Raw genomic sequence first — 15,253 nt, 5'->3', positions numbered from 1 at the left:
CCGCCTTTGAACATACCAGGGACAGGAACGCCCGCTGTCAAAGAGCCCTGAGAGCGAAGATGGAGAAAAACTGATTCAGCTCGCTGGTCAGGCAATCCACTACACCATCCATATCGGACGGTCATAAGTTTTATCTCTATCTATCATTTAGGTCAGCATGATGACAGCATCCTAAGGCAAATCGGTCATGCATCAGCTTCTTGCCTTCTGCAGCGCCTTCCTAACCGAGAACAACAAGCTTGTAGCCGTCACTATCTTGTCATAAATTCTGCTCCTACCTCGTCGGCACTCGAAAGGCGTAACTTCTGCTTTTGAAGGGTAAAAACCGAGTCTATTCATCCCGACCTAAGGTATGTAGCTTTCCATCTTCTACACTTGAAACACGACCGCTGATCCCATCTTATCATGGCCAATACTAAACGCTAGCTACTGTTGAACCGAAACGTCCTCGCCTTCTGAACAACTACATTGAACAGCCACCGACCCAGAGTGACTCGGAAGCTGATAGACAACAATATTATGGAGAACTAACGAATCCTGTCCCTTAGGTTGACTATGGACACTCCCGAAATCAGAACCCTACATCCGAGAGATGTGCTTCGCCAGCTTGCTGACTCTATGAATTGCAAGCACAACGAACTTTCTATCACCCTTCCCGCGCACACCACCTGGAGGTCTGCTATACAAGCTGTCGAAGCAGCCCTCAGCGATGTTGATGAGGACTTTCTTCTAATGCCCCGGGGAACTGGCAACCGCCGAGCAATTCGGGAGATGGCGCTACAGCTACAGGCAGCATCGGAATTACGCTCGGAGCAGGCAGCGGTGGAATCGCATCCGGCAGATGTCTTAGGCCGCCCTATTCGAACAAGGGTTGATCTAGGGAAGGTGGGACCCCGCCCGCCTCCGAATGAAGCAACTCGCGAGCGTCTCCGTAAAATCGCTAAAGAGGCGGCTGCCGACACGGGATTCCCAGATCCGTACGTGTCACTGCGGCCAACACTACAAGATAAATGCCTCCCTATAATTCGCGGAAACCTTACTTTACGAGCGTTGGATGGCAACACGTCCGACCCTATCTGTGAGCTCAAAGGGATGGAAATGATATTTGACACGGGCGCCCAACGGACTATTATGGCCGAAGAACTTCTCCCTGCTGCTTTCCGAGAATACTTAAAGGATCCAGTTCACGACTTACATCGATCGAACGATTGCCTGTCTGTGCAAGTTGATGTGGACATAGCTTTGACAAATTGTCCTGCTGTCCTTGAAGCTATTGCCCTTATTGTGCCGAGAGCCAAGATGCCGAACCAGCTACTTGGAATATTGTTCGGACAAATATCATGCATTGATCGCCTTAGCCTCCAGGCAATTCCTCGGCGGATACTCCTTGCAAAGAAAGAAAATATCTCAGAAGAATTCTGGGGAGATATTGTGTTAAATGAGTATCTGGATTTCCAAGACGAAGTTGTTTCCCTCTAAAGCTTCGTCTCGAGTTTTCTCTGCCTCTTCGACTCGTTCTCCTTCTTTCGCTTCTTCAATGATTGGTCTTCTAATCTGTTTCTTCTGCTTCTGACGCTCTTTCCCTAGCTTTTCGGTCTCCCTATAACTAGTTAAGTTAACTAGACATGGATGCTGTTGGAACTGGCAACAAGGAGTCATGTGACCTAGCGTGCGTCTGTGTGTATTAAGGGGTAGTTCGCGGTGCCTGCATTCTTAGCTTTAACAACAACGATTACTACACAGATTACACCGAGCAGGAGCCTCCTCGAGAGTAGGCCCTCTGCCCAGTAATCGCCGTAGTCCTTCGTCTTCGACGTTTCGCATACCAGCAATAGTGCCGTATAGTACCAACAGATGCATAAATTTGCATAATTAGTCAGCTGCACCGGACCACGGGTCGGGGATTTCCAAGGTTGGAACCCCTAGTTCCTCCGGGACCACTTCACTTCCGAGGTACAACTCCGATCCACCTTCTTCGTTGCCCAGATGCAAGCTACATCTACAGTGCTGTAGTCAAATACAGTATATGCATGGGATGATGGGTGTTACAAGCGAGCATTTGGTTCATGTCTCGGGCAATATGTGAGACAAACTCAATGGTGTCTGGAGAGATCAAAGGTTGAATAAGTACGGAGTATTGTGTACATGTACTCCGTACTCCGTGGTAAATCAAACTTGACATCAACTCAGCCCTACAACTACCGGCACTAGTAATATTTAGTAGTCCGCCACCAAGTGTTTCCGATTAGTATCCATCAATTATCCATCACCGAATCACCGATCCTACAATGATTGCCAAGTACATAGAAGCCAACAGCAAACCTTTCAATTCCCCACCAGGTCATCACTTTTCAAGCTCTCTTTCTTGGCCCTTTGAAAATCCCTCGGACAGGTTTTCCCGGCAAATTTTGTTCTTGGAACGTGATTCCTCCCCCACTTTATATGCAAGTGGTCTACGAGCTACAACGTAGGATGCAGAACACAATGCATTTCGTGTACAATACTACAAATGTAGGTCCTAGGTATGAACGTCTGTCCATACTACTTTGTAGATGAAGCCATTGGTTCCTGGAGATGCCAAGAGGGGAACATAGCAAGACAGCATCATGACGATTCTTAGTAGATGATCACCTCGGAACCCGGATGAATCGGAGACCGTGAATCGCCGATCCGTTTTGGCAAAGCATAAAGCCGTGAGCCGTGCACTAGATTTTTATTACATTTATTTAGAGTCATCTGCCCATAGTTAGGGTTCCACTGTAATTTTCAATAATGAAGGTTTGTTTCTCGTTTTTCTCGTTTTTATTTTCTCATTTGAAAGTTATAAGGCTGCCCCTTCCATACTGAGATGTTTTGCTCTTTCCACTAAAAAAAAGAAACTTTGATATATCTCCTTCCACTCCTTAGCCCCTTGCATCATCTCGATCATCCCTAACAAGGACGGTGCAAGCCACCTGCCTTTCAAATCTCGCGTACCTCGCGTCCCTTATTTTCAACTCTGCAAGCTCAACCGCCACCCCGCCCAATTCCCGGAGCTCTCCCCCGCACCTGACGCGTTTGGATACGGGCGTTCATGATCACATCAGCCTCGAATGAAATCCACCGTCTTCCTGGACCTTCACACCGATGTGGCTCCGCTAGGGCTCAAGAATGCTGTTAAATCTTGGTCTCGCAGCGGATGCCGTAGCAGCTCACACGAATGAACCTATCAAACCAGAAACACAACCCTCTGCATCTACTACGCTCTGCTCGCCTATATTCTCACTGTCGGCCTTGCCATTGCTGAACACTTTATACAATCGCCACAAGCTTCCCGATGGTTCCACTGAGTGTCCAGGGTTAGTATCTGCGATGACGATGACCTCGATTGAGTCGGCATCAGAGTCGGGTGAAGCATCGACTGCTATTGTCGCCAGGCCTCAGCCCGCTCGTGCATCCACAGCTCGCAAGTCACGGCCAAAAACATCCTACCAATTTGCCCACCCTGCCTCCCATGCTCGCCATAAGCGATTCAAAATCCGCCCAAAACTCCTCATCCAGCTGCAGCAGGTATCGCAGACCCCGCGTCCACTGCCAGTGGTGGATGTCCTGCCATCGACATCATATATTCCCCTGATAGCTCGCAAATTCCCGGCCATCTATCGAACCAGAAATGGATTGGGTCCGTACGACCTCATCGTTGTGATCAGTGATCAGTATGAACGCGCCGTGGACAGAATACCTGAGAGACACATCGGCTCGGAAGACGAGGACGAAGACCACCGCGAAGTCGTGGCCACGATATGTCAAAAGTCACAAGAAGATGCGCGGCTCAAGGGAATGGCGGAGATATGTCTCAACTTTGGCCCAGTTTGGGATGCGTCGCCTCTCGCAAACGGGTCTTATGAGTTTGTCGCTCAGACAGACAGTGGACTGCAAGTTGTGCGGTGGGCTTTGCGGAGTGGGAGGAGTCGTCGGATGACTGCGCCTTCTGAGACATCGTCGCGGGAGGATGGCAAACGGTTCACCTTTAGCGTCATCGATCCTACCACCCGCCGCCATCCGGTTCTTGCTTCCATGACCCGAAACAAGTTGGACGTTAATGATGAATATTCTACGGCGGTTCGGGGCGGCACCGGCCCCGCGACTCCAAGCTCAGGTATGTCCGTTGTGAGCGATGCGTCGGATGGCGAGACACCTTTCGGCGCGATCTCGGTCACTCTTGATGATGGGCTGCGAACTTTGATTATCACCACCGGAATCTGGGTTGCCTTTCGTGAGGGGTGGTCTGATAACTTCCGCTACGACAGCCGGATTACTTCTGGAGCGAAGTCGAATGTTTCATCTCCGACAGGCGTCAAGAATCAGAACGATTCTTTCCTAGCTAGCGATGAGGTTAGCCCAGTGAAAGACCAGGCCAACCGCGGCAAACGCTGCGTGTCGATCTCCAATATCTGCCGCTCCAACACTACAGCTCCCGCCGAAGCAGTGCGCCTTGGTGACATGTCCAAGCGCTCAAATTCCACTGGTGCCGCATTCATGGATCGAGCGAAACGACGTTCAGCTTCTGGGCTTAGCACTCGCCTATACCGACATAGCATGTTCACCGCCTTGGGCGAGAACGGCCGCGAGATCGTTGTCTCCCGTCCTCCCTCCACGCGACGAAATTCCGTTGAACCGGGAGATACACCTCGGGCCAGCCCGCCTAACGCGAAATCTTCTACAAACTCCAAGCCGGAGCATCCACCTGCCAAACCCAAAGCAGGACCAGATCGAGATATCCCAACTACAACTTCCCGCATCACGCGGCATATGAGCCTTCGCAGGAAGAAGCTGGATTCTCCAGACCCTCAGCCCGAGGCTCCCGCAAACAAGGGCAAACTCCGCCACCGTCTCAGTTCTCTCTTTGGCGTGTTCCATCGAAAACCCGACCCTCATTGACCTTTTCGATTCCCCTCCACAGATATGCCTACGTGATGTCCGTGGCCGGTCCACGTGTAGGCTTCTCCAGGACCATTTATTTTACTTCCCTTATCCAGCATTCCGTTATGGCGTCCAAATATTGCATTGCGATTTGTCTGGTACGAATCCTCGCCGTGATTTCTCCTCTCTGACCTACTCTCCACTCTATTCGCTTTCTACCGTGATCTTGCATTACAATGGTGCTCAATGTCTATGCCTAAGGTTCATCATGAGTTATAATCTATAATCTCATGTTCTAGGTTCAGACTTGCTATGTGTACGCTTACAGCTCATCTACACACGGACATCGCTACCCACAGTTATTTGCTTTGCTTCACATCAATACCCATCTCATAGCAAATCATACTATCCTACCTACTATTCCGGTTGATCTTTTTACTCAGATTGTATATCTAAGGAAACACTGCTACTCTAACATAATAGACCATTCCGTCTGTGCTTCGATCTGCCGAGGATAAAGGATAGACACATACCTGAATATCCACCTCCAGGGCTGTGTTTATCCACCAATGAGCACGTTCGCCATTTTTCCATGACATGCTACCAGATGTGATTCAGATTTCAGAGTGTCGCATGGTGTATCTCGTGCACCAGGTTGGATGATCTGAGGGTCATTCTATGCCATGCGAAAGGCCGCGTCTCTTTAGTGGAAGCAACGGGGCACTATTACTAGTGCTGTTGTTTGTACTATAGTTAGCCACGTGATGTATCTTAGTCAGCAGTCAGCCGGAAGGCTGCTACCCAGCCTTCCACCTGAACCCCTTAGACAGAGAAGAACAACCAAGAAACACCATAGCAATGGGAATCCGATCCCTGTGCAAGCAATTGCAACAACCTGCCCTTCGTCTGAGACAAGCAGGCAGTAGACCTGCCGACACTGATCAGTGATTCGCAGAGAATCACAGATTGGCTAAGCAGAAGAGACAGTTTCCCCATAGCATCAAGTTACCGTCCGGCGGAGGTCTTGTGGCTGTGAACTGTGCTAAGAACAGGTACCTAGGACTGTCCGGCGGAAGACCTATCGTACCTACAGTTTGATTGTACGTCCGGCGGAGTCAGTCAAACGCATCACAACAAAAATGCCAACAACGCGAGAGAACCTCGATCCGGTGTCTCCGAACGACGAACCGATCGAAGAGGACATTGTTTGCCCAGGTGCCGATATGGCCAGGGAACAACTCGTCCAGGATTCTCCTATGAAAATCGACCCGACACACATCAGTCCCAAATGGTGGGGGTGTCAAGGTCACTGCAATGTCCAAGGAATTGCATCTGAATACCTACATGGTCGAACAGACCAAAGGTCTATGCATCTTGGGCCTGTATGACTCCGAACTCCTCTATGTGTTCCAGGAGCAGTTCGAAGGGTTCCATCTTCGATTCCATAGTCCTGGGGCTCTTCCTTCTCCACGGTGGTCGCTCTACCTCCTCTTTTGAGTTTGAGGCTTACTGGGTACGCCTCAGAGCGTGGGTTGATGTCGGTTTTCAGCAAGTAGTTGTCGCTGTACTCCGGCATTACCTTTGGATCCTCGCGATGAAGAAGGTTCTTCGGGAGGGTGGCATTAACGCCGGACCTATCACTAGGCCGATACCCCCCAAATTTGTTGCCCTTCTTCATCGCGAGGATCCAGAGGTAATGTCGGAATACAGCGACAACATACTTGTCGAAAACCGACATCAACCCACGCTCTGAGGCGTACCCAGTAAGCCTCAAACTCAAAAGAGGTAGAGCGACCACCGTGGAGAAGGAAGAGCCCCAGGACTATCGAATCGAAGATGGAACCCTTCGACGAGACAAGCAGGCAGTAGACCTGCCAACAAGTGCTCGATATACAGAGCGGATTGTGCCGCTTATTGTGATCAATGAGGAAGTAGCTACTACTGGTTAACATTGTTAATGGCCCAGACCACAGTAATATGATTCCTTTATTTTGACCGACTATGCGGTGGAAGTATCGTAAAACGCTGAAAAGAACAAAACTGCAACCAGGCAGGTCAAGGTAAATCCCTCCAACGAAGAGGACGAGAAAATAACCTTACAAAGAATCCAAAACTACCTGATGTCCTATCAACTAGCTCATTTCTTGTACTTGTTGTACATGTCAATGATCTTCTGGACCTCATCCTTGGAGCCAAGGAAGACACCACTCTTATCGTGAATGTGCTCAGGCACAACCTCCATCAACCGCTCCATACGGGAGTTGACTGCGAGACCGCCTGCGTTCTCGAACAGCATAGCCATGGGAGCACACTCGTACAGAATACGCAGCTTACCCTTGGGACTCTTGGAGTCAGCCGGGTAGGCGAAAACACCGCCGTACAGCAGCGTACGGTAAGCATCAGCAACCATGGAACCAATGTAACGGGCGCTGTAAGGCTTGCCTCCATCAGGGGGGAACTTGAGGCTGTGGAAGTAGGCATTGCACCACTCGTCCCAGTACATGCTGTTACCCTCGTTGACGGAGTAGATGGAGCGCTTGGCAGGCATCTGCATGTTGGGGTGGGTGAGGATGAACTCGCCGAGGGAGTTCTCGAGAGTGAAGCCGTTGACGCCGCCGCCGCGCATGGTGATGACCAGCTGCGCTGAGGCACCGTACATGGTGAAGCCGGAGGCGACGAGGCTGGTACCGGGGTGGAGGAGGTGTTCGGGGCCGACGGTCTTGTTGGGGCCGAGGATTTCGTCGGGGAGCTGGAAGATGCCGAAGATGGTGCCGACTGAGACACCGGCGTCGAGGTTGGAGGAACCGTCGATGGGGTCGCAGACGACGGCGTAGCGGGCGTTGGGGTGCTCATCGAACTTGATCACCTCTTCTTCTTCTTCTGAGACGACGATGCGGCACTTTCCGGAGCCGCGCATGGCGGAGATGAAGATGTCATTGCCGATCACGTCTAGCTTCTTCTGGTCGTCGCCGGTTGTGTTTGAGGAACCGGCCAATCCAGTCAGGTTGATAAGAGAGGCACGACGGATGTAGTAGGCAATTGACTTGAAGGAGAATTGAAGGGCATGGCACAAGAGAGTGAAATCTCCCGAGGCTTCGGGGTGTTTCACCTGTTCTTCCGTCAAGAAACGGGAGAGTGTGACAATATCGGTGTTAATGTTCTCGGCTCCGGCGGGGGCTGGTGCAGTCATATTGAAGGTATTGGGGGAATATCGGGGATATCTTGGTATACAGAGGGGGGGTATAATGAAGATAGGAAAGAATCAATTAGAGAATTTTTTAAGTAGGAGACTGTGGCAAGCTCAAACAAGAATATAAGTAGAATTAGATACAACGTCAGAGGGATCAAACCGGGTAGAAGTAGTTGGAGAGCTGGGGCAGTGACCTCAGTTCCGACCTGCGTTTTCGTCATCGTGCCCCGCGTGACCCGGTTTCCCCCACCTTCCCTGATCTTGCCGATACTCTCCGTATATAGAGAAAATGTCTATTATGAGGCATTGTGAATGATGCAAGCAATTCTAACATTTGAACTGAGAGACTCTGATAGTACTCTTGAATAGCTATATACTCATACTAATTTTATCCTTTTACAATATTCAATACCTTGTCTAAACCATATGCAAAAACTCCATCGATGTAGATGATCCCGATCTACGGCCTCGGGATGACGGAAGAATGTATTCCCTTCCAGTGTTCTTCTCCTTCTACCCCACTTCCCAGTCATGTGCACCTGCAAAGATCCTGAGATTTAATAATGCTGTGGGGGTGAAAGGGTCTAACTATGAGACTATGACGGCCTACCCACTCTACCGACAGCTAAAAATAATAGTCCGGTGGGTAGAAGGGATCTGCATCAATGGAACAATCGAACATCATAGTTACTCCGTAGTAAGAGGAAGCTACTCGTAGGAAGGACGATTGCCCCCGGTGAACCATAGGGTATACGCAGTAACGCAATACATAATTAAAGGGGAATTGAGACATATAGACGATGATAATGTATAGTTCTAACCCTTTACAGTACAAAAAGAAAAGAAAGAGTGAAAAGGCTAATACCACTAGTCCACAGGATCCTCCTCCAACAAGGTCTTGAAGCTGAATGGCAGGAAAGGAATACCCTCGCCGACAAAGTGCTTGCTCATGGCCTCAACCCAGTGTAGACGAAGGGAATGCAACATGGCACTAGTACCTTCCATCACGCACAGAATACAGACCGTCAACACAAACCAGAGGTAGAAGCTGACAACGATCATGATAACACGAGCCACGGGAGATTCCTGATCAAAGGCACTGCCAATGGTCATGGTCCAGAGAACGATCGAGAGCTGCTGGTGAGCGAGCGAAAGAGCCCACAGACGAAGGTAAGAGGCCGTGTGAGAAATACAATTCAGACAGAATTCAATCGTGTGGATGACTTGGTGGATCATGATGTCGCCGAAATCGAATTCTTCGTGCTCTTCACTTTCGTCAATGTCTTGGGAAAGCATAGCCACACCTTCTCCATCACTAGCCATACTGTCGCGACCCTGGTCATCGTCGGCGTCGAGGGCGCTCACACGGGAGTTTTCGCCGAGGCCGCGGTAACCGAGGGCACGTGCACGGTTGTGTTCATAACGGAGCCAGAACGGCTTGAGGAAGAGCATAACGGGTACTTGAGCTACGGCAAGGAGCAACAACAGAACCTGGACCAAGCTCTGGCCAGGGTACAGTTGTTCTTCAACAGTACCAGGGCTCAGGAACATGAAGATGAGCATGTTGAGGAGACCGGGAGGGTTCGCTCCTTTCTCCTGCCAGTTGACAGACCACTTGTAGAGGATGGTAAGGACAAGATACCCAAAGATAGACTGGAAGAAAAGCATCCCAGGAACAAAGTTGCCCCAGATATCCACCTTCGACTTGAAGTGCCGTCCATTGATGTACTGCAAGCAAAGGGCGTAGGTCATGTGGCACCAACCAAGGAGAACACTCATCTTCATCTTCATGCTGTTCGAGAAGAGCAAGGAGTTGTCTGCCTCGTGCCAGTTCCAGTCAAGACCGAACGGATAGCGATAACCTTCTTTCAGAGTCGCCTCGACCATTTTGCCGGCCTTGATGTCTGCCGGCCATTGCCACTGACTGGGGAAGATAGTGAAAGATTTGGAGAAAATATCGTTGTAGATGAATCCAGTATAGATCGAGAACAGGCCCATCATCAACATGATGTATCGTCCGTAGAAAGCCATATAAGTCAGCTCGTCCAACTTGGTGCGCGCCAGTTTCTTTTCCCAGAAGATCATGGCGCTGGCAGCCAGAGTCATCAGTGCACCGTGTCCGCAATCACCGAACATGACAGCGAACAGAAAAGGGAATGTGACGACCGTGTACAGCCCAGGGTTGACTTCCGAGTACTTGGGAATACCGTAAGCGTTCACAATTGTTTGGAATCCTTCGGTGAACTTGTTGGTCCGCATAAAGGTTGGAGGGGTCTTGTTGGTTCGGATTTGATTGACAATTGTAGGCACAGTGAGGCCCGCGCGGTCATTCACATCCTGAAGAGTGGACTTAATCAGGGCGAGAGAGTTCGTCGGACACCATGCCTCGGCGATCAACGTCTTGCGCGCCTGATCATATGAGCATTTGTTCAGGGTGTCATAGACAGCCTTTTCCTTCTTCACAATGATCATCCAGGCGGCAAGTGAACGCGCGATCTGCGAAAGTTCCGCATCGAGTGTGTTCTTGGTGTTACGAAGCACATTTCCGACGTCGCCGAGACGAGTGTTCACCTCGTGGATCTGGTCCCTTCTCAATTCGCTGTTCTCGTCGACACCGTACAAGGATGCGTTAAGCGACTCCGAAATCTTTCGAATCTTGGCAAGGATATTCTTGCCGTGAGCAAAGATAACGAAAACATTCTTGTGGATCTCCTCGTTGGTCGTCGGGTCGATAATGGGCTCTGGGATCTCAGACTGGTTCATATAAAGATTTCCGCGCAGAGTGCGCCAAAGGATACGCTCGAATGCTCCAATGCGATCCCGAGGAATGACACCAGCAACGAAACCGATATTCATTTCCGAAAAGCTCTGCTGGCCCTGGGTATCTCCGTTCTGATGAGGGGCATGATGCTCAACATCACGGAGCAAGGGAGCTTCATCGTTGTCGAGAGACTGTCGGATGTCTTCTGTTTGTGTGTGGGCCTAAGTAAAGTCAGTCTCGGCAACGTAGTCCGTTTCGAGCTTTCGGTCGGTGAAAGATATATGCACGAAGTCACCTACCCGGTCAAAGAATCCACCGGCCTCTCTCAGCACCCACCGCCATTCGCTCAGCTCGACTTCGCGTTTCTTCAGAGTCTCATAGCTATCGTTGAGCGACATAATTCGCTGTTCAAGACTCTGGCTGCGATCGGCCAGCTCATCGATCTCCGACGCCAAGGGGGCAGCCAATGTATCGGTGAAGTCCGAGGAAGATCTCATAGGGATGCCGGCTTTCTCCATTTGTTGGTGAAAATAGCGAAGTTGTCTCTCCACATTATCCAAGCGACGGATTTCTTTCGTAAAGGTTCTTTGGAAAGCGTTCGTGTCCGGGTTCAGCTAGATAACAACATCGACGTCAGCGGGCATCAGACCAGAACGCATTCTGCACCACTCACATCTCGGAATTGAACCTGACCAACTTCACCCAGAGCACTGACAACCTCTCTTCCAATCTCGTTGGCAATGTAGAGCTGGGTCAAGCTCATATCCGCCGAGCGGAAGAAGGTGTCCCGCGGAGCCATGGTGTAAGGAGGCTACCAGGAGCCGTGTATTTTAGCCAAGGTATAGAAATACTGGAATGAATGACTGTAAATGGATAGTTGCAAAGAAGGACACAGATCCTCGGCGCTGTGGTCGCAAGGAGTCCGGGGCTTGACTTGGTCTTGTTCTCGGGTGGCTCTGTCAAGCTGGCTGCATCCAGCCACGTGATGTCCACGTGATGTCTTGCAGACTACAGTATGTACACAGAACGCTTTTGACGTCCCTCGGCCTCAACGATGTCGCCAACTCATACATACGCTCTCCAGGAGGATATCCTTAGGATCGAAACTACAATCTACATGAGCAATATATATTATGATATCACATTGGGCTTAACGAGTAATGGAGTCATATTCATCTGTCTCAAAGTCAAGAACACCTGCCGTCCTTCATCCGCTTGCTTCGATGACGCTGCTGCCGCTTATCTACTGTGTAGAAGGGGTATCGACCTATAGACATGAGATTGAAGGTTTCACCAGTTCAATGTTAAATACAGCCTCAACTCTCTATTTAGTAGGAACCTCCAACTCGAAAAGCGCGACAACATCACCTTCTGCCGGCTGCTCGCGGTATATAGTAAACCCGACTTTCTGCAGCACTTTCACACTACCAATATTCGCCATATTGCAACATGCAAACAGCTTCTCTTTCAGTACTACCTCCTTGGAGTGCACTCTTCCGAGCTTCCACCACGCATCTACAATTCCAGCAACTGCCTCAGTGGCATATCCTTTACCCCAGAAGTCGGGGTGGAAATTATAGCCGACGGATGGAGCTGGAACAAGAGAATTGATTCCCGCAAATCCAATGACCTTTTGCGATGGATCATCGATACGCGTGACGGTGAAGAAAAACTGCCGTCCAACGGCTCCTGATGCATCTGGCGTTGTGAATGTCTTTCGGGCGATGATGGCCTCGGACTCGGAGATGTGTTTATGAGGCTCTTTGGGCCAGCTACATGTTATAAGAAGTCAGTTGGTGTATATTGACACTGGCGTTGGAGCTGGAGAGGGTTGTTCTTACAGCCATTCTGCCACGTCGGGACGGCTGCGCATCTCAAAGAGGGCTGCGGCGTCACCCGGCGCTAGTGGCCGCAGATATAGGCGACTCGTGCGGATGGGTTGCACATCGGCTGGAATGATTACTGTCGTAACTTGATCAGAGAAAAAGCTCATGTTGGCAAATCTTGCTATGGTCAGACTGGGAGGTTCGAAGAGACAGATGTCAGCTTGGGAGTCTGGGACACTAAGATTCTGGAGAATCTGACTCACAGTCCAATGGATGGATACGGCGTTGCATTCTAGGTTCCCGTCCACATCATAGTCTGGCGACCCACAAGATGGCCTAGTGAAGCTCTAGGTAGGTACTGGCTTATGGTGTTTTACTGAAATGAAAATTCATACAGGCTTTTTCCAGTTAAGCTTGACGTGTGTCTCTTACGAGACGGGCTTCAACCTAAAATGTGTTCAATTATATATATGACCAACTTGAGATGCCTGATCACAGAGGTAGCACCTGCGACCTATGTACCTAGCACCAGCCCCATAGACATATAGCATTTCCAGGGTTGTAGAGTCCTCTAAAACTTTTGGTCTAAACCTTCAATCCCCATGGAGAGAGACAAGGTAGGTACAATTAGGACACATAGGTAGTTCGTTGGCATTGTCACACCAGCCCGAGTACCCATCATGGAACCAGTCAACAAGCACGAAGTCACAAAACAGACATGCCCAGCCTTCCCGCAGCTTCAACTAAGCACCACCCTCTCTCTTAGCATACTCCTCCTCCATGCGCTCCTCGTACAGACGATCAGCCTCCTCCTTGCTCAGGGTACGACCGCCATCAGCATTCTGCGATGCACCAGCAGGCGGACTGGACCCAATGTAGCTGCTAGTATTGCTCTGCTCGCTGGAAGTGCACACAGCGGGGTCCGCAGAAGGTGTGCCGTTGAGTTGGTCTTGTTGCTTGTCATAGAGATCCGCGTTGGGGACAGGCATCTTGATGGAGGTTTGGGAATTGTTTGGTCAAAATGTGGATATTCAAGAAAAGTGTGTAGTTTGTAAAAAAGGTAACCGGACCTGCTGTGAATTTAAGTAGTGGGATGTTGTGAGGTTGAGTTATTGCTGTGCTGAGCCGACCCGAACTGGAGCCGCATCGCCACATGTGTGGCGATGCTGTTGAGTCACACGTCATGTCAACAAAACAGGCCCGGGAACTGGCGAAAAAGCAATCTGGCCTTGTTGAAGGAAACAGAGTGCGAAATGGCCGTAAAATCAATGCCGATGAACACGTTTATTTGCCTTAGCCATACAGAAAGAGCTAGCGAAACAGTATTGACGGGCAAGACGTGCGTGAATAACCGAATACTGCACCAGGATGACTAGGAGTTGCGAACGGAGTAGACTGAGGACAAAGTGTGATGGGAATGACTTCGCATGTCTACACAGTACAGAGTAGGTTTACGATATTTACATCTACTTCTCTTCTCCAAGCTCGAGCCACTGGCCCAAAGATTGATGAAAAGAAAGAGTTCCACAAGTGGAGGGGTGCCAAAGAATACGCCTGTCAATGACCCGAAAGCCATTGAACAAACTGTTCCGCCGCGATGTGCAATGCAGGGACCAATCTGTGGTGAACCGCCTTCTTGATCGCAGTCACCCAAACAAGGTAAGTATGAAGAAGAAAAGAAAAAGAAGAGGAAAGGCCGGGAGAGCGGAAAATATTTATACCATCAGAGAAAGCGGTGGCAGTTTGGCTCTGAGGTATGATTGGTCAATATACGAGATCTCGTGACAATGCCAAGATTCATGTGATTCTGATGTGACTCATCGACCGCCCTCCTTTTTTGGAGGATGTGGGTACTGTAGTACATACAGGTGCCCACTTTGTACCTTGCATTTGTTTCTCTACAACATAAGAATGTTGAATCCTTACGCTAGATACATCGATTCATCGAATACCCTGAGCATAGAACAATACACAGTTAAGAGAAATGCTGGGGATCGAATAATTGAAATTGCTCGACTTCATGATTGTTACACCACTGGGACCATGCCGCCCAAAAAGCCAGACTCCATGTCCGAGCTTGTGTGGATCTTCCCCTATTTCCACAACTTTGTATTGTGGCTCCCAAGTCCGTACTCCGTACTCCGTACTGTGTACCACTCAAGACCTGACCTTTAGATCACAACTCGATTGGGATATCGCCCGTCGGAATATTACCTTTGTTCAGCGAACCGTCGAGAAGATTCAATCGGGGGCAATACCCGCATTGGAGAATATTAAAGTAATACCAAGCAAACGCTCATCCTCATCAAAATGTGCCATGGTTATAGGCCGATCTAGTGAGCGCTAGAGTGGTCGGGGGACATCGGAGAGCTTAGGCAAACGGGAAGTCCGTCCCCTATGTACACCGAAGGAAAAGTCGGCGCGTGGCAAGTATTGAGAATTTGAGATCAATCAACTGCATGGTCTAAGCAAAAGTCATGTCCCTATCACTTTTCTTCATTGCAAAGCCAAATATAGAGCACAGATTGGACCGTTGGTCTACGACGTACTGCTCAGAATAGCTAGTAGGCTGCA

At 49.7% G+C, this 15,253-nt stretch overlaps 7 protein-coding genes across 7 annotated transcripts; 3 read left to right on the top strand and 4 right to left on the bottom strand.

Annotated features, from left to right (window-relative positions):
- Positions 1 to 555: 555 nt before the first annotated feature.
- On the top strand, positions 556 to 1,479 carry N7515_003522 (uncharacterized protein; the record flags this gene model as incomplete). Its single annotated transcript, XM_056664266.1, has 1 exon — positions 556 to 1,479. The coding sequence occupies one exon, from the start codon at positions 556 to 558 to the stop codon at positions 1,477 to 1,479; it is 924 nt and encodes a 307-aa protein (XP_056523323.1).
- A 1,671-nt stretch (positions 1,480 to 3,150) lies between these two features.
- On the top strand, positions 3,151 to 4,920 carry N7515_003521 (uncharacterized protein; the record flags this gene model as incomplete). The annotated part of the gene is made up of 1 exon (XM_056664265.1): positions 3,151 to 4,920. One exon carries the CDS (start codon positions 3,151 to 3,153, stop codon positions 4,918 to 4,920), a length of 1,770 nt encoding a protein of 589 aa, XP_056523322.1.
- A 1,121-nt stretch (positions 4,921 to 6,041) lies between these two features.
- On the top strand, positions 6,042 to 6,655 carry N7515_003520 (uncharacterized protein; the record flags this gene model as incomplete). Its single annotated transcript, XM_056664264.1, has 2 exons — positions 6,042 to 6,265; positions 6,316 to 6,655. The coding sequence occupies 2 exons, from the start codon at positions 6,042 to 6,044 to the stop codon at positions 6,653 to 6,655; spliced, it is 564 nt and encodes a 187-aa protein (XP_056523321.1).
- A 384-nt stretch (positions 6,656 to 7,039) lies between these two features.
- On the bottom strand, positions 7,040 to 8,092 carry fbp1 (fructose 1,6-bisphosphate 1-phosphatase; the record flags this gene model as incomplete). The annotated part of the gene is made up of 1 exon (XM_056664263.1): positions 7,040 to 8,092. The coding sequence occupies one exon, from the start codon at positions 8,090 to 8,092 to the stop codon at positions 7,040 to 7,042; it is 1,053 nt and encodes a 350-aa protein (XP_056523320.1).
- Positions 8,093 to 8,959: 867 nt separating this feature from the next.
- N7515_003518 (H(+)-transporting V0 sector ATPase subunit a) lies at positions 8,960 to 11,652 on the bottom strand (the record flags this gene model as incomplete). Its single annotated transcript, XM_056664262.1, has 3 exons — positions 8,960 to 11,074; positions 11,153 to 11,467; positions 11,527 to 11,652. The coding sequence occupies 3 exons, from the start codon at positions 11,650 to 11,652 to the stop codon at positions 8,960 to 8,962; spliced, it is 2,556 nt and encodes an 851-aa protein (XP_056523319.1).
- Positions 11,653 to 12,177: 525 nt separating this feature from the next.
- N7515_003517 (GNAT family N-acetyltransferase) lies at positions 12,178 to 12,846 on the bottom strand (the record flags this gene model as incomplete). Its single annotated transcript, XM_056664261.1, has 2 exons — positions 12,178 to 12,625; positions 12,695 to 12,846. The coding sequence occupies 2 exons, from the start codon at positions 12,844 to 12,846 to the stop codon at positions 12,178 to 12,180; spliced, it is 600 nt and encodes a 199-aa protein (XP_056523318.1).
- A 576-nt stretch (positions 12,847 to 13,422) lies between these two features.
- Positions 13,423 to 13,668, bottom strand: N7515_003516 (uncharacterized protein; the record flags this gene model as incomplete). The annotated part of the gene is made up of 1 exon (XM_056664260.1): positions 13,423 to 13,668. The coding sequence occupies one exon, from the start codon at positions 13,666 to 13,668 to the stop codon at positions 13,423 to 13,425; it is 246 nt and encodes an 81-aa protein (XP_056523317.1).
- Positions 13,669 to 15,253: the final 1,585 nt, after the last annotated feature.

Source organism: Penicillium bovifimosum (assembly GCF_028826915.1).
Source record: "Penicillium bovifimosum strain IBT 22155 chromosome Unknown utg000003l_segment0_segment0, whole genome shotgun sequence".
NCBI lineage: Eukaryota > Fungi > Ascomycota > Eurotiomycetes > Eurotiales > Aspergillaceae > Penicillium > Penicillium bovifimosum.
Note: the sequence above shows the minus strand (reverse complement) of the source record. Positions and strands in the feature narration are given on the sequence as shown.